Source organism: Hyaena hyaena, unplaced genomic scaffold (genome assembly GCF_003009895.1).
Source record: "Hyaena hyaena isolate Hyena2069 unplaced genomic scaffold, ASM300989v1 scaffold_328, whole genome shotgun sequence".
Classification (NCBI taxonomy): Eukaryota; Metazoa; Chordata; class Mammalia; order Carnivora; family Hyaenidae; genus Hyaena; species Hyaena hyaena.
In genome coordinates, this window is record NW_024080958.1 from 1,626,437 (window position 1) to 1,645,676 (window position 19,240).

A 19,240-nucleotide genomic window follows, 5' to 3' on the forward strand; every position below is an offset into this window, starting at 1 on the left:
ATGGATATTATAAAAGTCATAATAATGGTGTGCAAGGGGTTGAGAACGAATGCCCAGTGAACATTCCCCAGATTTGAAGCTCTCTTCTGGTTTTCAGTCATCAATGATGGATTGTTTTTTTTTTTTTTAATTTATTTTTTGAGAAAGAAAGAGACAGAGTACGAGCAGGGGAGGGGCAGAGAGAGGGAGACACAGAACCTGAAGCAGGATCCAGGCTCTGAGCTGTCAGCACAAAGGTCAATGAGGGGCTTAAACTTAGGAACGGCGAGATCATGACCTGAGCCAAAGACGCTTAACTGACTGAGCCATCTAGGCGCCCCCATCAGTGAAGGATTTAAAGGGCATTTTCCTGAACTGGAGCACTTCAAACAATTGTTTTTGTGAATCTGAGACTTAGCTTTAAAATAGAGAATGGTTTACATATAACACCCAATGATCATCCCAACAAGTGCCCTCCTCCATGCCCATCACCCCCCGCTACTCCCCCCTCCCCCGGGTGTTATATGTAAACCAACTTGACAATAAACTGTTTAAGGAAGAAAAAAAAAACCCAATCACAACAGAAGCATTCTGATTGGTAAGAATACTCTAACTGCAGGGGACTTAAATACTCCACTCACAGCAATGGGCAGATCATCTAGACAGAAAATCAATGAAGAACCAATGGCCCTGAATGATACAGTCGACTAGACGGACTTGACAGATATATGTAGAACTTCTGATTCTAAAGCAGCAGAATACACATTCTTTTCCAGTAAGAAAAGAATAAAGTTATGCCACTTATAGCAACATGGATGGAACTGGAAGGTATTATGCTGAGTGAAATAAGTCAGTCAGAGAAAGACAGATATCATGTTTTCACTCATACATGGATCTTGAGAAACTTAACAGAAGACCATAGGGGAGAAAGAGAAAAATAGTTTCAAATAGAGAGAGAGGGAGGCAAACCACAAGAGACTCTTCAATACAGAGAACAAACTGAGGGTGAATGAAAGGGTGGAGGAGAAGTAAAACGGGTGATGGGCACTGCAGAGGGCACTTGTTTAGATGAGCACTAGATGTTCATGTAAACCAATTGGACAATAAATTATCTCAAAAACAAAAAAAATAGGGGCGCCTGGGTGGCTTAGTCAGTTAAGCGTCCGACTTTCGCTTAGGTCATGATCTCGCGGTTCGTGGGTTCGAGCCCCGCGTCGGGCTCTGTGCTGACTGCCAGCTCAGAGCCTGGAGCCTGTTTCAGAGTCTGTATCTCCCTCTCTCTCTGACCCTCCCCTGCTCATGCTGTCTCTCTCTCTCTCTCCTAAAAATAAATAAAAATATTAAAAAAAAAAAAGAAAGAAATAAAAATATTTTTTAAAAAAATCAAATTAGTAATCAAAAATCTCCCAAAAAACAAGAAACCATGGCCAGGTGGCTTTCCAGGGGAACTCTNAGCTCAGAGCCTGGAGCCTGTTTCAGAGTCTGTATCTCCCTCTCTCTCTGACCCTCCCCTGCTCACGCTGTCTCTCTCTCTCCTAGAAATAAATAAAACATTAAAAAAATAAATAAAAAATAAAAAATAAATAAAATAAAGAATGGCTGAGCTGGTGGAGTCAAATGGCTGCTGAAGCAACAGCTGGACCCACTTTCACCAGTGGTAGAGCAGAGCCCAATACGCTCCGTGGCTGCAGCCGATTGCCACACGTAAATCACAGCCTCCCTTGACAGAAAGCTGTCCACCTCCAAGTGCCTACAGAGCAGCTAGTGGGAAGCACACTATTCTTCCTTGGCTGAAGCAACTCAGCTCTCTACTGTCCCTTCTGTGTTCAAAGAAGGGGAACCTAGCAACAACCTGATGTGGTTGTTTACAGGCAACAGGTAGGTCCTTAGTAATGGTCATCTGACTCCCTACAGGGGCCCAACTCAAAATGAATTTAGAAGCTCTGGCCCTATAACAAAACTCTTTCTTATTCCTGGCACCATTCTTAGTGTCTTGCACAGGCTCTGCAAGGTGTTGACTCCTCAACAGTCTTACACCAACCCTATCACTGACCAAGTCACCTAACTTCTGCAAATCTTAGTGACCTTATGTGCCCAATGGGTAGGGAAGTGGTTTTTACTGAGCATCTACCAGGAACCAGCCACTGAGCCTTAGAAAATCCATACTTTTGGGGCACCTGGGTGGCTCAGTCAGTTAAGCATCTGACTTCAGCTCAGGCCATGATCTCGCGGTTTGTAAGTTTGAGGCCCACATCAGGCTCTGGGCTGATAGCTCGGAGCCTGGAACCTGCTTTGGATTCTGTGTGTGTCTCTCTCTCTGCCCTCCCCTGCTCATGCTCTGTCTCTCTGTCTCTCAAAAATAAATAAATGTTAAAAAAAATTTTTTTTAAAAGGGAAAATCATACTTTATAGGGCTGCTGGAAAGATCCGGTGAGATGTTATACAGAATATGACGATTCTCTGGAGGGGTTTATGGTGAAGAGACCCAGCCAGGTTCCCGTCCCTTGTAAAAGCAGTTAAACAAATTTGACTGTAACTGCGGAAATGCCAGAGTTTTACAAGCAAACTTTTAAAAATTTGAGAGCCACTGCAGTGGTTGGAGTGCTAGACCTGCAAAGCAACTCATCTGCGGACCAAGGGAGCGTCATTTTATACACAAGAAGCCTGGGCATTCATAGGTAAGGCCCAAGGACCCTCAAAGCTTTCTTTAGTGGCAGATATATTCCTAGAAGCTGGTTCCCCCTGGGGTCCTTACCCCTGGTAACGCATCAGATTCATGGGTGGGGCGTGGGAGCGGGGAGTTTTAAAAAACAGTGATGCCGGGGAGCTTGGGTGGCTCAGTCAGTTAAGCAGCCGACTTCAGCTCAGGTCATGATCTCGTGGTCTGTGGGTTTGAGCCCTGCCTCGGGCTCTGTGCTGTCACCTCAGAGCCTGGAGCCTGCTTCTAATTCTGTGTCTCCCTTTCTCTCTGCTCCTTCCCTGCTTGCTCTCTCTCTCTGTCTCTCTCAAAAATAATAACATTAAAAAAATTAAAAAAAAAATAGTCTCACTTCTTAGAGCAATTAAAGTAGATACTAGGGAATAATACTTTTAAAAAAGCTTTCCTAATTATTTTAATGTAAAGCTAGGATGAGAAACATTGCAGTAAAATATATAGCCTGTATTCCAAGAGAAAAATCGGGTGTGGGTGCCTAATTCTGTTGGCTACAGATGGGGCATGGTGTTCAGGTGTTTTTCTTTCTTTCCTGTGCTCTGACTCATATCATCCTAGGTGCTTGAGAGAAATCTCATACCTCCTTCCCGCCTCCTCCCCGCCACTCTGTCACATGGGGTCGATTATGTTGTTTGCACAAAGAAGGGAGCTCAGAACTATTGGAGAGCTTTAGGAGATTATACAGCCCGAAGTGTCTCAGCTGGGATCCAAACCCAGTTCTGCTGAGTCCCAACACCTGTTCTTTCTGCACGAAGAAACAGAAGGAAGATCAAATCTGCCTTTTCTCCACACGGAGCAACCTCATAGCCTCTAATATTTTATTCATCCTATTTTCTATCTCTCTACTTCTCTGAGTTTTGACCAGTTCCGTAACCCATTAGACAATTTGCTTGGTAGTTTCAGGGATGGTATGTTTTACGTTCCCAATTCTGATGATACCACATCATGGGTTTGATGGTCTATTATTGTTGTTGCCTTCCTGTCTCCCGTGCTTTGAAAATAGACACCAAAACAGAGCAAATTTGGGGACTCCCAGTCTGGGTACGGCCCTCTGGAAACTGCAGAAGGGAATATATGTTTATCAGACATGTGCTATGTGCCTGGCTCTGTACTCGAAACTGTACAGTGAAATGAGTTAGTCCCTACCTTTTAGGGTAGAACAAACTTGTAACCAGATAATTATGTGGTGTCTCCAGGTACAACAGGACGCGACTCAAGGTAATAAGAGGGCAATAGATGTTGGTCGAGGTGGGCACTGTCGAGGTGCTTGGCACCAATCACGTGTAATTCTCACATTAGCCCATGATGTGGGTGGTAGGTGTTACTACTATCCTCCTTTGACCGCCGAGAACAGCTGGGGCTGGGCGAAGCTTAGTGTTTGCCTTAAAGCAGTTCCTCAGCCTGTGCACTACTGACCTTCTTTCAGGGGTGATTAATTTCTTTGTTGGGGCTGCGGGACTGTCCTGTACGCTGTGGGGTGTTTAGCGGCATCGCTGAGCTCTACCCACTAAATGCCAGGAGCGCGCCATGGCCCAACTTGTCACAACAGAAAATGTCTCTGGACAGTGCTGCCTCCCCTGGGGGAAAGTCACCTCCAGTTGAGAACCATTGCCCCAAATCTGCCAGTTGAGAAGGAAGGAGAACCTGAATTTCCGCTGGGGCGGTTGGAATGGACACCTGAGGGCTTGCGTCCCTCCTCGCGCTGCTAGGCAGGTGGAGAAGCCAACAGAGGAGGGGAAATTGCAAGGGTGGGGGTGGGGAGGTGTTGTCGCATGGAGGATGGATGGTAGCATGAGGCTGCAAAGGATGAACAGACGAAGACACATTCACCAGAAAAATAAGGCGGAAATGGGCATTTTAGGTTCTCGAACGTTCCCCATCAGAACCACTGATGACTGGTTTTCCATAGAAGCTCAACATGTGGCCAATATTTTGAATTTCTGTATCTATGAAGATTGCCTACTAACTAATGCCTTGTGCCCCACCCTGCTGACTCAGGCTTGGAGTAAGGAAGCGTCGTTCATTCCATGCAGGAACAGGAGAGACTTCTAAAATAAGGCAATTTCGGAAATTCAAAGTCTCTGGGCAGGGGGGCGGGGGGATGTCCATTTATAGTTGTTACGTTATGTGATTGTTGTGTTTTTAATTATTTATCCTAATGGCAATATTGTTTTTGACAACTGGGTCACATTCCTTCAGCCTCGGTGGTGAGAAGCTGGGGGCCAGTAATGGTCTGTAGGTAGTCTGAACCCCTTTTTGGTTTTTACATAAAAAGTCCTGATTCTGTTCTGGCACCGAACATTTTCTTTAATGACTGGTTCAGGTCTCAAGGGAGCCTTTGTTTCAATAACTCATTTTATTGCAAAGAAGGTGTATTTTCTGTGACAGAATCAGACTGCAGGTTCTTTCTCAAGGCATCATTGGCAGCTCCGGGCTCAGTAGCAGGGAGCCTGTCTGCAGGGGTGTCTGGTTGTCCTTGTCACCCTCCCCTGCCCACCGGCAACAACATCAAACCTGTCACCTGGGTCCTCTCTGGACATCGGGAACGGTGAGCCTCTGAGGGAGGGGTGACCAGCTGCTCTCTGGCTGGGGTGGCAAGGGCTGGTACTTCTTTGGAAGAGTGACAGGTGGCCTGGGGGAAGAATCACAGTGACAGTGTGAGCAGGTTGGCTGCACAGGTGGCTCTTCAGACAGTCTTGCCCTCCGCGTCCCCAGTGTTGGCCCGGAAGTCAGTTTTGGGGTGCTGGCCGCCTTACAGGGCAGCCCGATCCATATCAGGGAGCCTCAGTTGTCAGAATGCTGTAGTCATTCTCCTAATGAGCCTAAAGCCCCCTCCCTACAATGTGCTCTTTGGTCTGGGTCTGTTTCCTGAAGGAGGCGGCGTAATCTTCTGGAGGGTGTCGCAGGTTTCTCAATATGCCACCTGTCTGAGTTCTAGGGAGACGGGAAGACGTGAGCTCTTGAAACTCCCCACAGAAACATGTCTGAAAGCCAGTGAGCGGCTCACTCACTCATTTCTAAGGCGTATCAGGCACTATTGAAAGAGGCTGGAGATGCAGAGAGGAGAGACCCTGTCACCTTGGCTCAAGACACGTCCCTCTAGGGTGGCAGACAGAGAAGCCACGAGAGGTGACCAGCAAGGGTAGTGCACTCTAGGTCTTCCCGGGGCCCACGTGGGACAGCGTAGTGGCCGACTCACCTGGAGCCCGAGAAGTCCAGGCTGCTGTTCTCACCTTCACGTGTATGTGCAATGAAATAGTAGTTGTATTTCTATATATGCTATATAGAAAAATGCACATACGTGCATAAATATGACACACCTTGTTCGTTCCTAAAAGGCATTTCCTAGTCTGGGGGACTCTGTACTGGAAGGAGGGAAAGCATAGAGAACCAGTGGGTTCACCAAGAGCTGATGTGTGCCCGTGTATGGAATAGATGTCTGTGAGTGAGTGGATGGTTAAACGGATGAGTGAAGGCTCGTTCACGCCAAGTCTTATTCGTTCTTCCACGCCACCTGTTTGGGTTGCCCTTTTTTAGATTCTAGAGCTTTTCAAATTCTGGGACTAATCATTTAAGTGCCTAGCAAAATAAAATGTCTATGTCAAGGGTCTTACCGAGGAGGCGGTAAAGGAGTCTGCAAAGGAAAGAGAATCAGAAATTAAATTTATTGTTCATTGAGCAGAACTAGTGGTTAACAGTTTTGGGGGGTTACAAACAGAAGTTACAAATCCCAACCGGACTTCCGGGTTATATTTTTCAAGTGATGGCTAAGCCTTTACGTTGTCCTCCTTCCTATGCTTCTAAACTATTGAGTGGGTAACAAACACGTTTTAATGATTTCTCTTACCTTGCTTCCCTTTGCGGGTCTGTCTCCTAAAACAAAAGAGGAAGAGCAGTGAGTTTATGGAAATGCCTTCAAGCTTGTTTTACGTATGTTTAAGTGGAAATCATTTCCATTTGAAGAATCTTGATGATGATGTCAATTGAGATTTGTTGAGATCTTATTAGGTATCAGCACCATGCTAAGTACTTCAGTTAGTGATCTCATTCAATCCTTGCCTTTGTTCTAGAAGTGAAAAGACAGAGCTGTGGGGAAGTTACCATCCAGTCAACCCTGTAAATGGTAAAGACTTCTTTGCATGCGGTATGACTCCAAGGTCCTCTCTTTACCACTGATTCTTTTTTTCTTTTTTGAGAGAGAGAGAGAGAGAGAGAGAGAGAGAGAATCCCAAGCAGGCTATGCACTGTCAGAGCAGAGCCTGACACAGGGCTGGAACTCACGAACTTCAAGATCATGACCTGAGCTGAAATCAAGAGTCGGATGCTTACCTGACTGAGCCACTCCGGCCCCCCTTAACTACTAATTATTGATTAGAATTAATATTCTTAGGGGTGTCTGGGTGGTTCAGTCAGTTAAGTGTCCAACTTCAGCTTAGGTTGTGATCTCACCATTCGTGGGTTTGAGCCCCACACGGGGCCTGTGTGGACAGCTGGGGACCTGGTGCCTGCTTTGGATTCTATGTCTCCTTCTCTCTCTGCCCCGTCCCCATGCTTGTTCTCTCTCTCTCTCTCAAATAAATCAACATTAAAAAAAAGAATTAACATTTTTATATATCTATATAGTTATTTTATTATTTCAAATGTCTTCACTGGACATTTCTGAGCAGAGGAAAATAGTATCATAGAATTTCCCAGATGGAAGGATTTCCTAAGCCTCCAAAATCCAACTTTTATTGTAGACAAAATTAAGGACAAACTAGGTAGAGCAGTGGCTCAAGACCACCTCAGCCTAGGAAAGCCTGAATGAAGCCCAGGAAGGCTCTCCCTGACTTCCAGGTAGTTTTAATTCCACGACCTAATTCAAGTCCAGGAGACTCACTGAGATGCTGCTACTCCGAGCTTGGCGTAGAACCAGGCACTGGGGCTAAGAAGACAGCACGGCTCTTCCCCTGAAGGTGCTTATGCTTGTCCTGCTTACAGACCGAGTTCTAGGTTCTGGAGATGTAACGAGGAGGAGAGACACTGTCCCTGTCACCATAGCATTTATACGTAGGGTAGATGTGGACTTAAAACACTATCAGGGGCGCCTGCGTGGCTCAGTCGGTTAAACAACTGATTCTTTTTTTTTTTTTTAAGTTTATTTATTTTGACAGAGAGATGGAGAGAGTGAAAGTGGGGGAGGGGCAGAGAAAAAGGGAGAGAGAGAGAGAATCCCAAGCAGGCTCCACATTATCAGCAGGAGGGTGATGCGGGGCTCATCTTACAAACCATGAGATCATGACCTGAGCCAAGATCAAGAGTCTGATGCTTAACCTACTGAGCCACCCAGATGCCCCAAGTGACCGAATCTTGATTTTAGTTCAGGAGGTGATCTCATGATTCCTGAGCTCCTGCCCCGTGTCGGGTTCCGTGATGACAGCGTGGAACCTGCTTGGGATTTTCTCCCTCCTTCTCTCTCTCTGTCCCTTCCTCGACTCGTGCGCACACACACTCTCAAAATAAATAAATAAACTGAAAAAGAAAACAGTATTAAAAATGTGATGAGGATCTCAGAGAGATAGATCATGGTATTAAAGGGACACATGGGAGACTTCAGTAAGTCTGGCATGTCAGAAAAAGCATCCTTGAGAAACCAGCATTTACTGATCTGTAAAAGCGGAGGTGATGTCAGAGATGGGGTTTATACGGCCGTGGGAGGAGCAGATGAGAAAGCGTGGCTCCTGTTGTGGGTGACTTCACCCTCGGCGGATTGCTGTTCTCTCTGAGCTTCGGCTCCTTGTGTGTGAGACAATGAAACTGGACTGGATGAACCAGGCTCTGAAAGGGACCCTGGGGACTCAGGAGCCAGGAGGGCTGGGGGACTGGTGTCTGGCTCCTCTTCCCACGTCCCACGTCACAGGGGGCTCCACTTTGATCTCCTTCCAGATTTCTTTTGGGGAAAGGTCCAGCTGGCCCACAAGACCACAACACAACAAATTCTTGTCTGGATGATTTCAAGGGCTCTTCCGGGTCTAAAATAATTAGTTCATTGAGCAAAATTGCCATTCTTTGTATTTTATTTTTATTTTGGGAAAATACTTTTTAAGAGATAGATTAGATTTCTCTGCACAAATTCAAACACTAATGGCAAACAGAAATCATAGACGTTCTTGGCATTGTAAAAACAAAATAGGATCCAGGACAGATTTCAACAACAGCAGCAATCTGGTTAATGTTAGATCCTTGGCTTTTTCAGTGATATTTCCAAAAAAGCTTGGACCACGTGATGCTCTCTTTAGGTGCCAAGTCAGAAAACCTACGATTAACTCCTCCTCACTTTATTGTGCATTGGCTTTGCCTCTAGAGCTCGCTGGTGGACCCTCTCGCTGCTCTCATTGATGCCTTTCCCTGTGAAGCTGGATGTCGATTTCCTAAGAGGTCTTTCTTCATAGCTACCACTGTATCTATGGGGGATCAATTTGGTTTACTGGGAAAAAAATTCAATAAAGAGAAGGAGTATCTGGGATTTGGTAGGAACATTCCATTTATCATTTCAGTGATATCTGTCCTGTTTGCTTCCGTGTCTGTGAGCTTTGTAACGGACATCTATCTTCCTCTTACTCAATGCCGGTTATTGAGCCCATAGTGTGTGTCTGACATGGATTCATTTCTGATATATTTATCGGTGCAGGTATTGGGGAATATAATGCCAGAACAAAATTTGCTATTCCCATATAATGTACACTTCTGTGACAGAAGGTAGAAAAGAAATAAACACAAGTGTACGATGACAATGAGAGGTGATGACAAAGTGCTTCAAAGAAATGTGACAGAGTCAGGGGAAAAGCGGGGGCATGGAGACAGTGGGAGCATGAAGAGTTCCCCATGTGTCACGCAAAAGAGATAGGCTCTGGGGTGACCTTTTTAAAAACAGATCCCAGAAAGCCTCTCCGGTTAGTGATGAGGAAAGAGAGGCCCAAGGAGAGTAAGGAAGCACATCATGTGACTATGTGTGCCAAAGTTTCCCGACATAAGGAACAGCAAGTGCAAAGGCCCTGTGGTGAGATGAACACAGAGGAAGGTACCGCATGAGTGGTGATTGCAGATGTAGGGGAGGGCCCAGATCCCCTGCCATCATGTAGGCTGTGGTAAGAGCTTTGCCTTAAACACAGCGCATCTTTTCATTACACTGTTCATGTGTCCTGTATCTTCTGTTTTTTTTTCTTAATATCTTATTGTCAAGTTGGTTTACATATAACACCCAGTGCTCATCCCAACAAGTGCCCTCCCCCATGCCCATCACCCCCCCTACCCCCATCAGTCCTCAGTTTGTTCTCAGCATTCAAGAGTCTCTCATGGTTTGCCTCCCTCCCTCTCACCCACTATTTCCCCCTTCTTCTCCCCCAAGGTCCTCCATTAAGTTCCTCCTAATCCTCCTATACGTGCAAACATATGATATTTGTCCTTCTCTGCCTGACTTATTTCGCTCAGCATAACACCCTCAAGGTCCATCCATGTTGCTTTCCCATTGTCTTCTTGTAATATCACATTTTCGCTGGCATCCCTTACTTTAGCCCCCTCACTTCAAAACGTTTGTACGCGATGTCACCAGCAACAGCAGCAGAGATCTTGGCCACATCAAATACTCCTATTAGTTAGCAATCGTTTACACGGTCGAGCTTCACTTGTTTGCACTTGGGTAACCAAAGTCCTACAAACCAGCAGGTGAGCATGGATTTTGGGGATTCTACAAATGAGAACCCTGCGTCTAATCAGCAAAGCACCGCGTCACATGGTGATGCGGCTTTGATGATAATTCATAAAATCCAGCCAGCTTTGTTTGGGGGGGGGGTTGTTTAATAAAGTGATAACAACTCAGGTATTTGGGATAAGGGAGAAAGGTGAGATGTGGGAGCTGAGTTTCTGGAGTTTAGATAATGATCCTGCTACTTACTATGTGCAGGATCATGGCAGGTGCTCGATAAATATATATGCAACGAGCAAATGGACTGAGGCACGGCCGAGCTTTCTCATCTGGAAAAGTAAGAAATGGCCCCTCACACTTCACAGGGACTTGTGTGTGGAATAAAGGGGGTAATGTGTTTTAAGTACGTGGCTTTTAATGTACACTTAGTTACAAGCATTGTTGTGTAATGGAAAATTAGAGGGGAGAGAGCAGCTGACTCCTAATGAAGTACACAAACATTCTCCAATGCTGAGAAAAGCTCCCTATCTGTCCCCCAAGAAGGCACAGTCCTTCCCTTCTTGAAATTCAATACAGTGGGTTTCACGGGGAGGAGGCCGGCGTGCTCGCCATCTGGTGGCCATATGTGTAATTAGCACCATCTGCCTGGGAAGTGTCCTCATTTGCTCTTGGGTCTGCAACGAGATAGATTTCACTTCCGCTGCAAAACTCACTGTTACTTCGGAGGTAACGGGGTGAGGTGAGCACAGCATGGCTGTAGAATTTGATGGACTGGGTTTGGCTATTAACCTCTGTAACATATTAGGGAGAATTCATGAAGAAATTGTCAACCTTGCAGGGTTCTGTGAAATTAAAGCAAAGCATCCTGGAGGGAAAAAAAAAATCGCAGGACCTGTTTGGGGTGTCTTGGAGCAGCTGGTACCAGCTTACAAGAGGTCGTTGCTAAATTTTCAGGAATTTCGCGATGCAGTTGTTACACGCAGCCATTATTAAAAATGAATAATTTACACGTAAGTTATATCCGAGACTGACAAAGTGGCTGTGCTATTTTGCACGTTCGCCAGCAATATACGAGCATTCCTGCTGCCCCACGTCGGTGTCGTCCGTGTTCTGGATTTGGGCCACTCTTACAGCATAGTGTAGAGTACACATCCTTGTTGTTTTCATTTGTGCAACCTTTTCCCCATCTGTTTCCCCATTATTGGCCATCTGTATATCTTCTTCGGTGATGTGGCTGTTGAGGTCTGTGGCCCATTTTTTAATGGGACTGTGGGTTTTCTTTTTGTTGAGTTGCACATGCTCTTTGTATATTTTGGACCACAGTCCTTTACCAGATGTGTCTTTTGCAGATATCTTCTCTTTGTCTGTGACTTGTCTTCTTCTCTTGATATTATCTTTCCCAGAGCAGAAGTTTGTAATTTCCAGGAAGTCCAGCTCATCAATGATTTCCTTCATGGGTCACGCCTTTGGAGGTATAGCTAGAAAGGCGTCATGCTGGTCTTTTCCTGTGTTATCTTCTAGGAGGCTTATAGTTTTGATTTTTTTGTTTATTTATATTTGAGAGAGAGAGAGAGAGAGAGAGAGAGAGCGCACAGGAGTGGGGGAGGGGCAGAGAGCGAGAGGGAGACAGAGGATCTGAAACAGGCTCTGTGCTGACAGCAGTGAGCCTGATATGCGGCTTGAACTCATGAACCGTGAGATCATGGCCTGAGCTGAAGTTGGACACTCAACCAACTGAGCCACCCTATAGTTTTGATTTTTTAATTTAGGTCACTGATCCGTTTTGAGTTAATTCTTGTAAAGGCTGTAAGGTCTGTGTTTAGATGATGATGATGATGGATGATGATGATGATGATGACGACGACGACGATTTCGTATGAGGATGTCCAGATGTTCCACACCATTTGCTGGAAAGACCATCTTTGTTCCATCAGATTGCCTCTGCTGCCTTGCCAGAGATCAGCTGACGATATGTGGGTCAGTTCCTGGGCTCTCCATCCTGTTCCACTGATCCATTTGTCTACTCCTTCACCAACGCCAAACTGTCCTGATTCCTGGAGCTTTACAGTACGTCTGGAAGTAGGATAGTGTCCGCCCTCCAAAAATTTGTTCTCATACATTTTTTTTTTTTCAGAGATCTGGTTGTTAGACATTTACTGCTGCTTGTGATCTGGTGTTGAAGCTACTACTAATGCACTGAGTGACTTAATACAAATTGTTTGGCATTTCTGGGCTTTGGTATCCTCATCTGTTACTTAAATGGGGGAGAGAAAGAAGGGGAACAAAGATATGTAGGATCCAAGAATGACACAAGAGAATGGCAACAAATGTTATCTTTGAAATCATTCAGATGGGGTTCTAATCCCTCCTTCTGTGAGCCTCAGTTTTCACATTTGTAGAACGCAACTCATGAGGCAGAGTTCCTTGGATGTGTTTAGGTTTATCCCTTAATAATAAAATCAACCATTATTTTATTATTAATTAAAATAATCCTTGTTTTTCACATAGCTACCATTCGACTTGTGTTAAATAGATACCTTTTATCCCCTTTACCTATGAAATATGATCATGAAGATCAACACTTTGAAGATAGACCACCAGTGTAATGTTATGTCATTAGAGAAATTGGCTGTGGGCAAAACTGGATGAAACCTGGCCTCCGTCGCAGTATTTATCATGTCTAGGAGTTTTACAATCATGAGTGTGGACCATTAGGATTGCATGTCCAGCTGATTAATTATGGAAGAGGCTAAGGAAGCAACTTGTGATCCAAGTGGCTACTGTGTATTTGACAAGGCCCGCTTGAGAAACCTCTCCAATTTCGTTGATACGTCCAGAAATGAATTCTGATAGCAAATTGCTGAGACCATTCTTTGGGTTGTGCAGGGAGACATGAAGTTAGGCAAAACCACTGATATGTGAGGGATATAACTTCTGTAACAACTGCTCAAATAAGACCAGAAAGGACAATTTTTAGGAGCGTGTACATCAACGTGCACTTGAACGTGCATTTTGACAGCTGCCCATTGGGGTTAGTGGTGGGTGTGGGATAGAACATCTTCCCAAACAAGCCTGGAGAGAGGTCTTCTCCACTGACCTGGGTGTCTCAGGGATTGGAGGGAGGCAGGGCAGGGCCTGTGGGGGACTAAGACTTCAGGGGTGACATGGGCAGGGGGGTGGGTTTATATGTCCCAACAATACCCATAGATTCACAAAGTGCTAGAGACCACTGTGTTCTGCTAGAGTTCTACAGATGGGATAGTAAGACGCAGGCAGGGACTATCATTTGCTTAGATTTAGAAGCAGAGAGAGGTGGGGCCAGAAGCAGGCCACCCAGGCATCCTGACTTGCCTCTTCATACGCCCCCACCTGGTGAGAATGTGCAACTGAGGGTCACAGGCTTCTCTCTAGGTGGTCCAGTGGCATCTGGCAATGCTGATCTAATGTGCTATTAAAATGGCCTAAATTTTAGGGGCGCCTGGGTGGCTCAGTCGGTTAAGCCTCCGACTTCGGCTCAGGTCATGATCTCGCAGTTTGTGGGTTTGAGCCCCACATCAGGTTCTGTGCGGACAGCTCAGAGCCTGGAGCCTGCTTCAGATTCTGTGTCTCCCTCTCTCTCTGCCCCTCCCCCACTCATACTCTGTCTCTCTCTGTCTCAAAAATAAATAAACTATAAAAATAATTAAGAAAAAGAAAAAAAATGGGCTAAATTTTAGACTTAATTTAGTAAATATCAACTATGCATCTACCATGTGCCCAGCACGGTGCTATGTGTTTGCTGTAGGGAAAACATTTAATAAACATTGCTCTCTGTGATTGAGGAGACTAGTTTGTTTTTATACCCATTTACAATATTTACTTTGTAGGCTAAACGCTAGACTGGATGGAACATGAAATGGTTTTAGCTTAGAGTCAGGAAGACACCTGGCGAGAAAGGCGGGGTCAGAGGGTGCCCACAACCCTGCGAATGTGCTCGGGTCAATAGCCCTTTGTGGAGGGCCCACCATGTGTCAATGACTATGCTCTGGCTTTTCCTGGTTCCACCTTTCAAACAGACAGATGTCTTACGATGTAGCTGGCACTTCCTCCATTTTTTTAGAAATGGGGACGGACGTGGAGAGGTTAAATTCTTTGGGGTTTTCTTGTTTGGAAAACGGTGGTGTTAGGATGTGAATCCAGTGGTCTGTGTCCCCAGGTCCCACATTTATGCAACCACGTTTTAGCTACTTCTGAGCATCAAAAACCATGTGTTGCTACCCCTGAGGTCCCTGTCTCCCACCTCAGCCCAATGTCCCTTGCTCCCGGGAGACAGGATTCTTCCCACAGGCAGAATTAAGTATGTACTCTGTTGAGTTCCCAGAACACTTAGTGTTGGCTGGACCAGACTGTTGGGCTCCTCATCTAAGGTCTTATGCTATTCAGTTCCCTGGAACAAGTAATTTTAAAGAAAGTGACCTTCTCCTGTGGCATTTTATACAGTGTTACGACTCCCTTGTTTTTAATTCCTTTATTTGTGGCTACCTTACATTTCTCTTTCAGAAAACCGTATTTGTTAAAACAAGCAGTTTTCAGATACCCTTCCTTTCCTCTGAGTCTTATTATTTTCTGCGTGTGATGGGAGATAAAATATTTTCCTGTAGTCCCATTATTGAGGAACTTTTATAAAATTTATGACATTTATAACAAATTTATAACATCAACTGTGAACTGAATATTGAATCAATCAATGCTTCTGTTGCTTTTGATCCATGGGTTGTGTCTGAAATACACTTAAATCTAAAATGATAGGAGAATAATCTTAAATTTATTTTTGATCATCTATCTGGCCTAAGGCTTGTTATTTTTGTTAAAAATAACGATCTACGGGCCGCCAAATTCCATTTTTGCCATGTTTTGTGTTGCCGCTTTCTGCCACTAGGGGGAAGTATCGCCCATCAATTCATATCCAGCACCAAACCTAGCAAGAGTTTGGAGGAGTGAGATAAAAGCGAACAGAAGGGGGAGTTTGCAGATTGAGTTTTAGATACTAGCAAATACAGCAAAATCCTAGAAACATCGCCATAGTTGACAAATCCTGGGTTCCGGTCTAGGCTCTGACCTCTGTGACCTTGAGCAAGCCACTGCTCTTGCTAGACTTCCTTGTCTAAAATTAGGGGATGGACATATGAAGACTTTAAGACACAGAACAGATGAACATAAGGGAAGGGAAGCAAAAATAATATAAAAACAGGGAGGGGGACAAAACGCAAGAGATTCTTAAATACACGGAGAACAAAAAGAGGGTTACTGGAGGGGTTGTGGGGGGGGATGGGCTAAATGGGTGAGGGACATTAAGGAATCTACTCCTGAAATCATTGTTGCACTATATGCTAACTTGGATGTAAATTAAAAATAAAAGATTATTACAAAACTAAAAACATATATATTTATATATAATATATATTATATATTCTTCTTTTTTATATAAAAGGGACAGAATTTCTTAGTGAGTCACTTAAAAGAGATATAAACCATTCTGATTTGTCATCATTTGGAAGATATTGGATGGTGGGAATTCAAAGTTTTTAATTTTTTCTGATGTTTTATAGTGCACATGTACAGTTGCTGTAATTACAAAGTGATTAATTAAAAATGAATAATGGATTTGAAAAAAAATAAAATTAGGGAGCTGAGGAGCGCCTGGGTGGCTCAGTCAGTTAAGTGTCTGACTTCGGCTCAGGTCATGATCTCGTGGCCTGTGAGTTTGAGCCCCATGTCGGGCTCTGTGCTGACAGCTTAGAGCCTGGAGCCTGCTTCAGATTCTGTGTCTCCCTCTTTCTTTGCCCCTCCCTCATTCACACTCTGTCTCTCTTAAAAAAAGTTTTTTTAAAATTTTCTTTTAAAAATAAAAATAAAAAACAAATGAGGGAGTTGAACTAGATTAACTGTAAACTCATCTCTGACTCTAATTTCATTGGCATCCAAATTCCTTTAAAAGCAAACGAGAAGATGGGCACCTGTGTGGCTCAGTCAGCTGAGGGTCTGACTTCAGCTCAGGTCATGATCTTGCAGTTTGTGAGTTCTCGCCCTGTGTCAGGCGTCACCACAGAGCCTGAAGCCTGCTTCAGCTTCTGTGTCTCCCTCTCTCTCTGACCCTTCCCTGCTCTCACTCTGTATCTCTCTCCCTCAAAAATAAAAATAAACATTAAAAATAAAAAAAAATAAAAGCAAATGAGAAGAAAGGTCTTTCGATGGCATTATGTGGAATTCTATTTTGCTTCTTTTCAACCAAGCTCATGTTTACGGATGTACAAGTGCAGTCACCTGTGAATAATTCTCTTTCTTTTCTTGGATATTTTATTGTATTTTGTTATAAATTCATTCTGGCATATGGTATGCTTGTCACCTCAAAGAAAATTGGTTTACAGTCTGTGCTTGGTTCACATCTGAGCAAGAGAAATTCACTTTAATGTCCTTTATTCTCGGCATTAAGAAGCTAAACCACACTATATTTGAACATTACAGCTCTCCTACTCAGAAAAGAAGATGGTTTCTTCTGGATTTGTGGTGAGTAGTAATGGTTCATCAGAAACAAGCTATCCTACTATATACTATAAAAGACTTTGCCCCCAAATAAACTTTTACCCATTTTTAGGAATGCAAAAAAAAAAAAAAAATTCCAAGCTTCAGGGAAGATAAGGTCTTGAAATCTGACAGTTTCCAGATAATGTCAGAATGGGATTGCAAGAAAAATGACATGAAGTGTACATTAACATAAATCTATACCTGCTCAACTTGATGAAAAATATCACTATAAAATTCTGTCATTGCTGAACCACCCGATATGTTTTTTCTATGGCATTTTGTGAGAATGAATAAATTATCTGAGAATGTGTTTGCATCAAAAATACAGAATTTTGTAATAAACACATAAATCATTCAAGCATTCTCCAGCAAGGTGTCTTAATTTCATCCCTTTGAGCTTCCTTCTCTGTATGGTTCCTTAGAGCTCTGTGTGGTGATGGAAAGCCATCAATTAGGGAAGTGAAGGAAGAGAGGATGTAAAGAATTTTTCCATGGAATCTCCCCCTTCTCCCTATATGCCTCAAGTCTGGGAGCTCTGCTTTCCTGATGTCCTGCATGCAATAAACATGGGGTCTTCTTTTAAAAAATAATCCTACTTTTGCAGCCATGGTCCCCATAGATCAACCTACTTTCCCTATAAAAGTGACGGCACTGACATAATTCTAAACGTCATGTCCTTATTGTGTTTTCTTAGAAATTAGTTTGCATTTCTATTATGGGCAATTAATATCACATAAAGAAGCATGACCTCCTTTTTGCTTAGACTACCACAAAGCTGAGAGGCAAGCGAGTGGTTTAATTTTAGTAGAATGTAGTAATGTGTACCTGAGGATCCTGAATTTTATCTTTTTTTAAATGTTTATTTACTTTTGAGAGAGAGAGCACTCAAGGTGGGAGGTGCAGAAAGAGAGAGAAGGGGACAGAGATCTGAAGCAGGCTCTGTGCTGATGACAGAGAGCCCGATGTGGGGCTCGAACCCACAAACCATGAGATAATGACCTGAGCCAAAGTTGGACACTCAACCAATTGAGCCATCCAGCCTACCTCTGAATTTTATCTTTATCTTAGCATTATAGCCTACCTAGATTTTTCCCTAGGATTTTATTTTTATTTAATTCTATTTTACTATGTAAGTTTTTGTTAATTACCCCAATATCTTCGTGAACTCAGGCCAATTACAGATAAATATATGCATGGATAGTTGCAATATTGTGATTTTTTAAAACGGTTTATTTTGAGAGAGAGAAAGAGATCACATGTGTAAGCTCTGGGGAGGGGCAGAGAGAGAGAGGGAGAGAGAGAATCCCAAGCAGGCTCCAAACTGTCAGGCAGAGCCCAATGCGAGACTCCATGTCACGAACTATGAGATATGACCTGAGCCAAAATGAAGAGTCAGATGCTTAACCAACTAAGCCACCCAGGTGCCCTGTGGTATTATGACATTATAATAAATATATATTTAGTCCTTTTCCCTAGGATTCTGTCAGAGAGCCCATAAATGCCTTGGAACTTCCTAAGTGATGAGAGGTATAAGGTGTCTTTTCTTATGTTAAGGAGGTAACTTTTGGACTGCCCCTAAGGATGGTTGTGGGGGGTAGCCCACCATGAGACTAGAGGGTTGGAACTTTCCGTACCTCCACACCCACTGCAGGGAGGGGGGAGGAGCTCGAGACTGAGTTCACTTACCAAAGCCCAGTGATTGGTCAATGTCATGTCAATGTCATGCCAATGTCATGAAACCTCCATAAAAAACCGAAAAGGTCGGGGTTTGGAGAACTTTTGGGTTGGAGACAAAGGAACCACAGAAGTACCACACACCCACCCACATACCTTATCCTGTGAATCTCTTCCATCTGGCTGTCGCTAACTTATATCCCTGTATTACAGACTGTAATCTACTGAGTAAAATGTTGCTCTGAGTTCTGTGAGCCTCTGTAGAAAATTAATGGAACCTGGAAGGGGGGGCAGTCATTGGAACCTCCAATCGATTCCTGGTATGTCAGAAGCACAGGTGACAATCTGGACTTGTAACTGGTACCTGAAGTGGGGGTAGTTTTGCAGGGTGGAGCCCTTAGCTTGTGAAATCTGATGCTGCCTCTGGGTAGATAGTATCAGAACTGGGTTGAGTCAGAGACCCCGCTGGTGCCTGAGAACTATGTGGTGGTATGGAGAGAAATGCTCTCCCCCAACCCACATGTTGGAATGGGGATTCAAAGCATGTTAATAGGCAAACAGACAGGATGATATTTGGAATAATGGCCAAAGAAGGTTCTGCCATCAAAGAAGTAAAGTTGGATGTC

General features: G+C 44.0%; 1 protein-coding gene across 1 annotated transcript in view; it reads right to left on the reverse strand.

Moving 5' to 3' along the window:
• Positions 1–19,240, reverse strand: part of CLNK (cytokine dependent hematopoietic cell linker) — a 172,825-nt gene that overhangs the window by 42,959 nt on the left and 110,626 nt on the right. Inside the window, 3 exon segments of the mRNA XM_039248980.1 lie at positions 5,214–5,324; positions 6,307–6,326; positions 6,540–6,565. Coding sequence (XP_039104911.1) covers positions 5,214–5,324; positions 6,307–6,326; positions 6,540–6,565 — 157 coding nt within the window.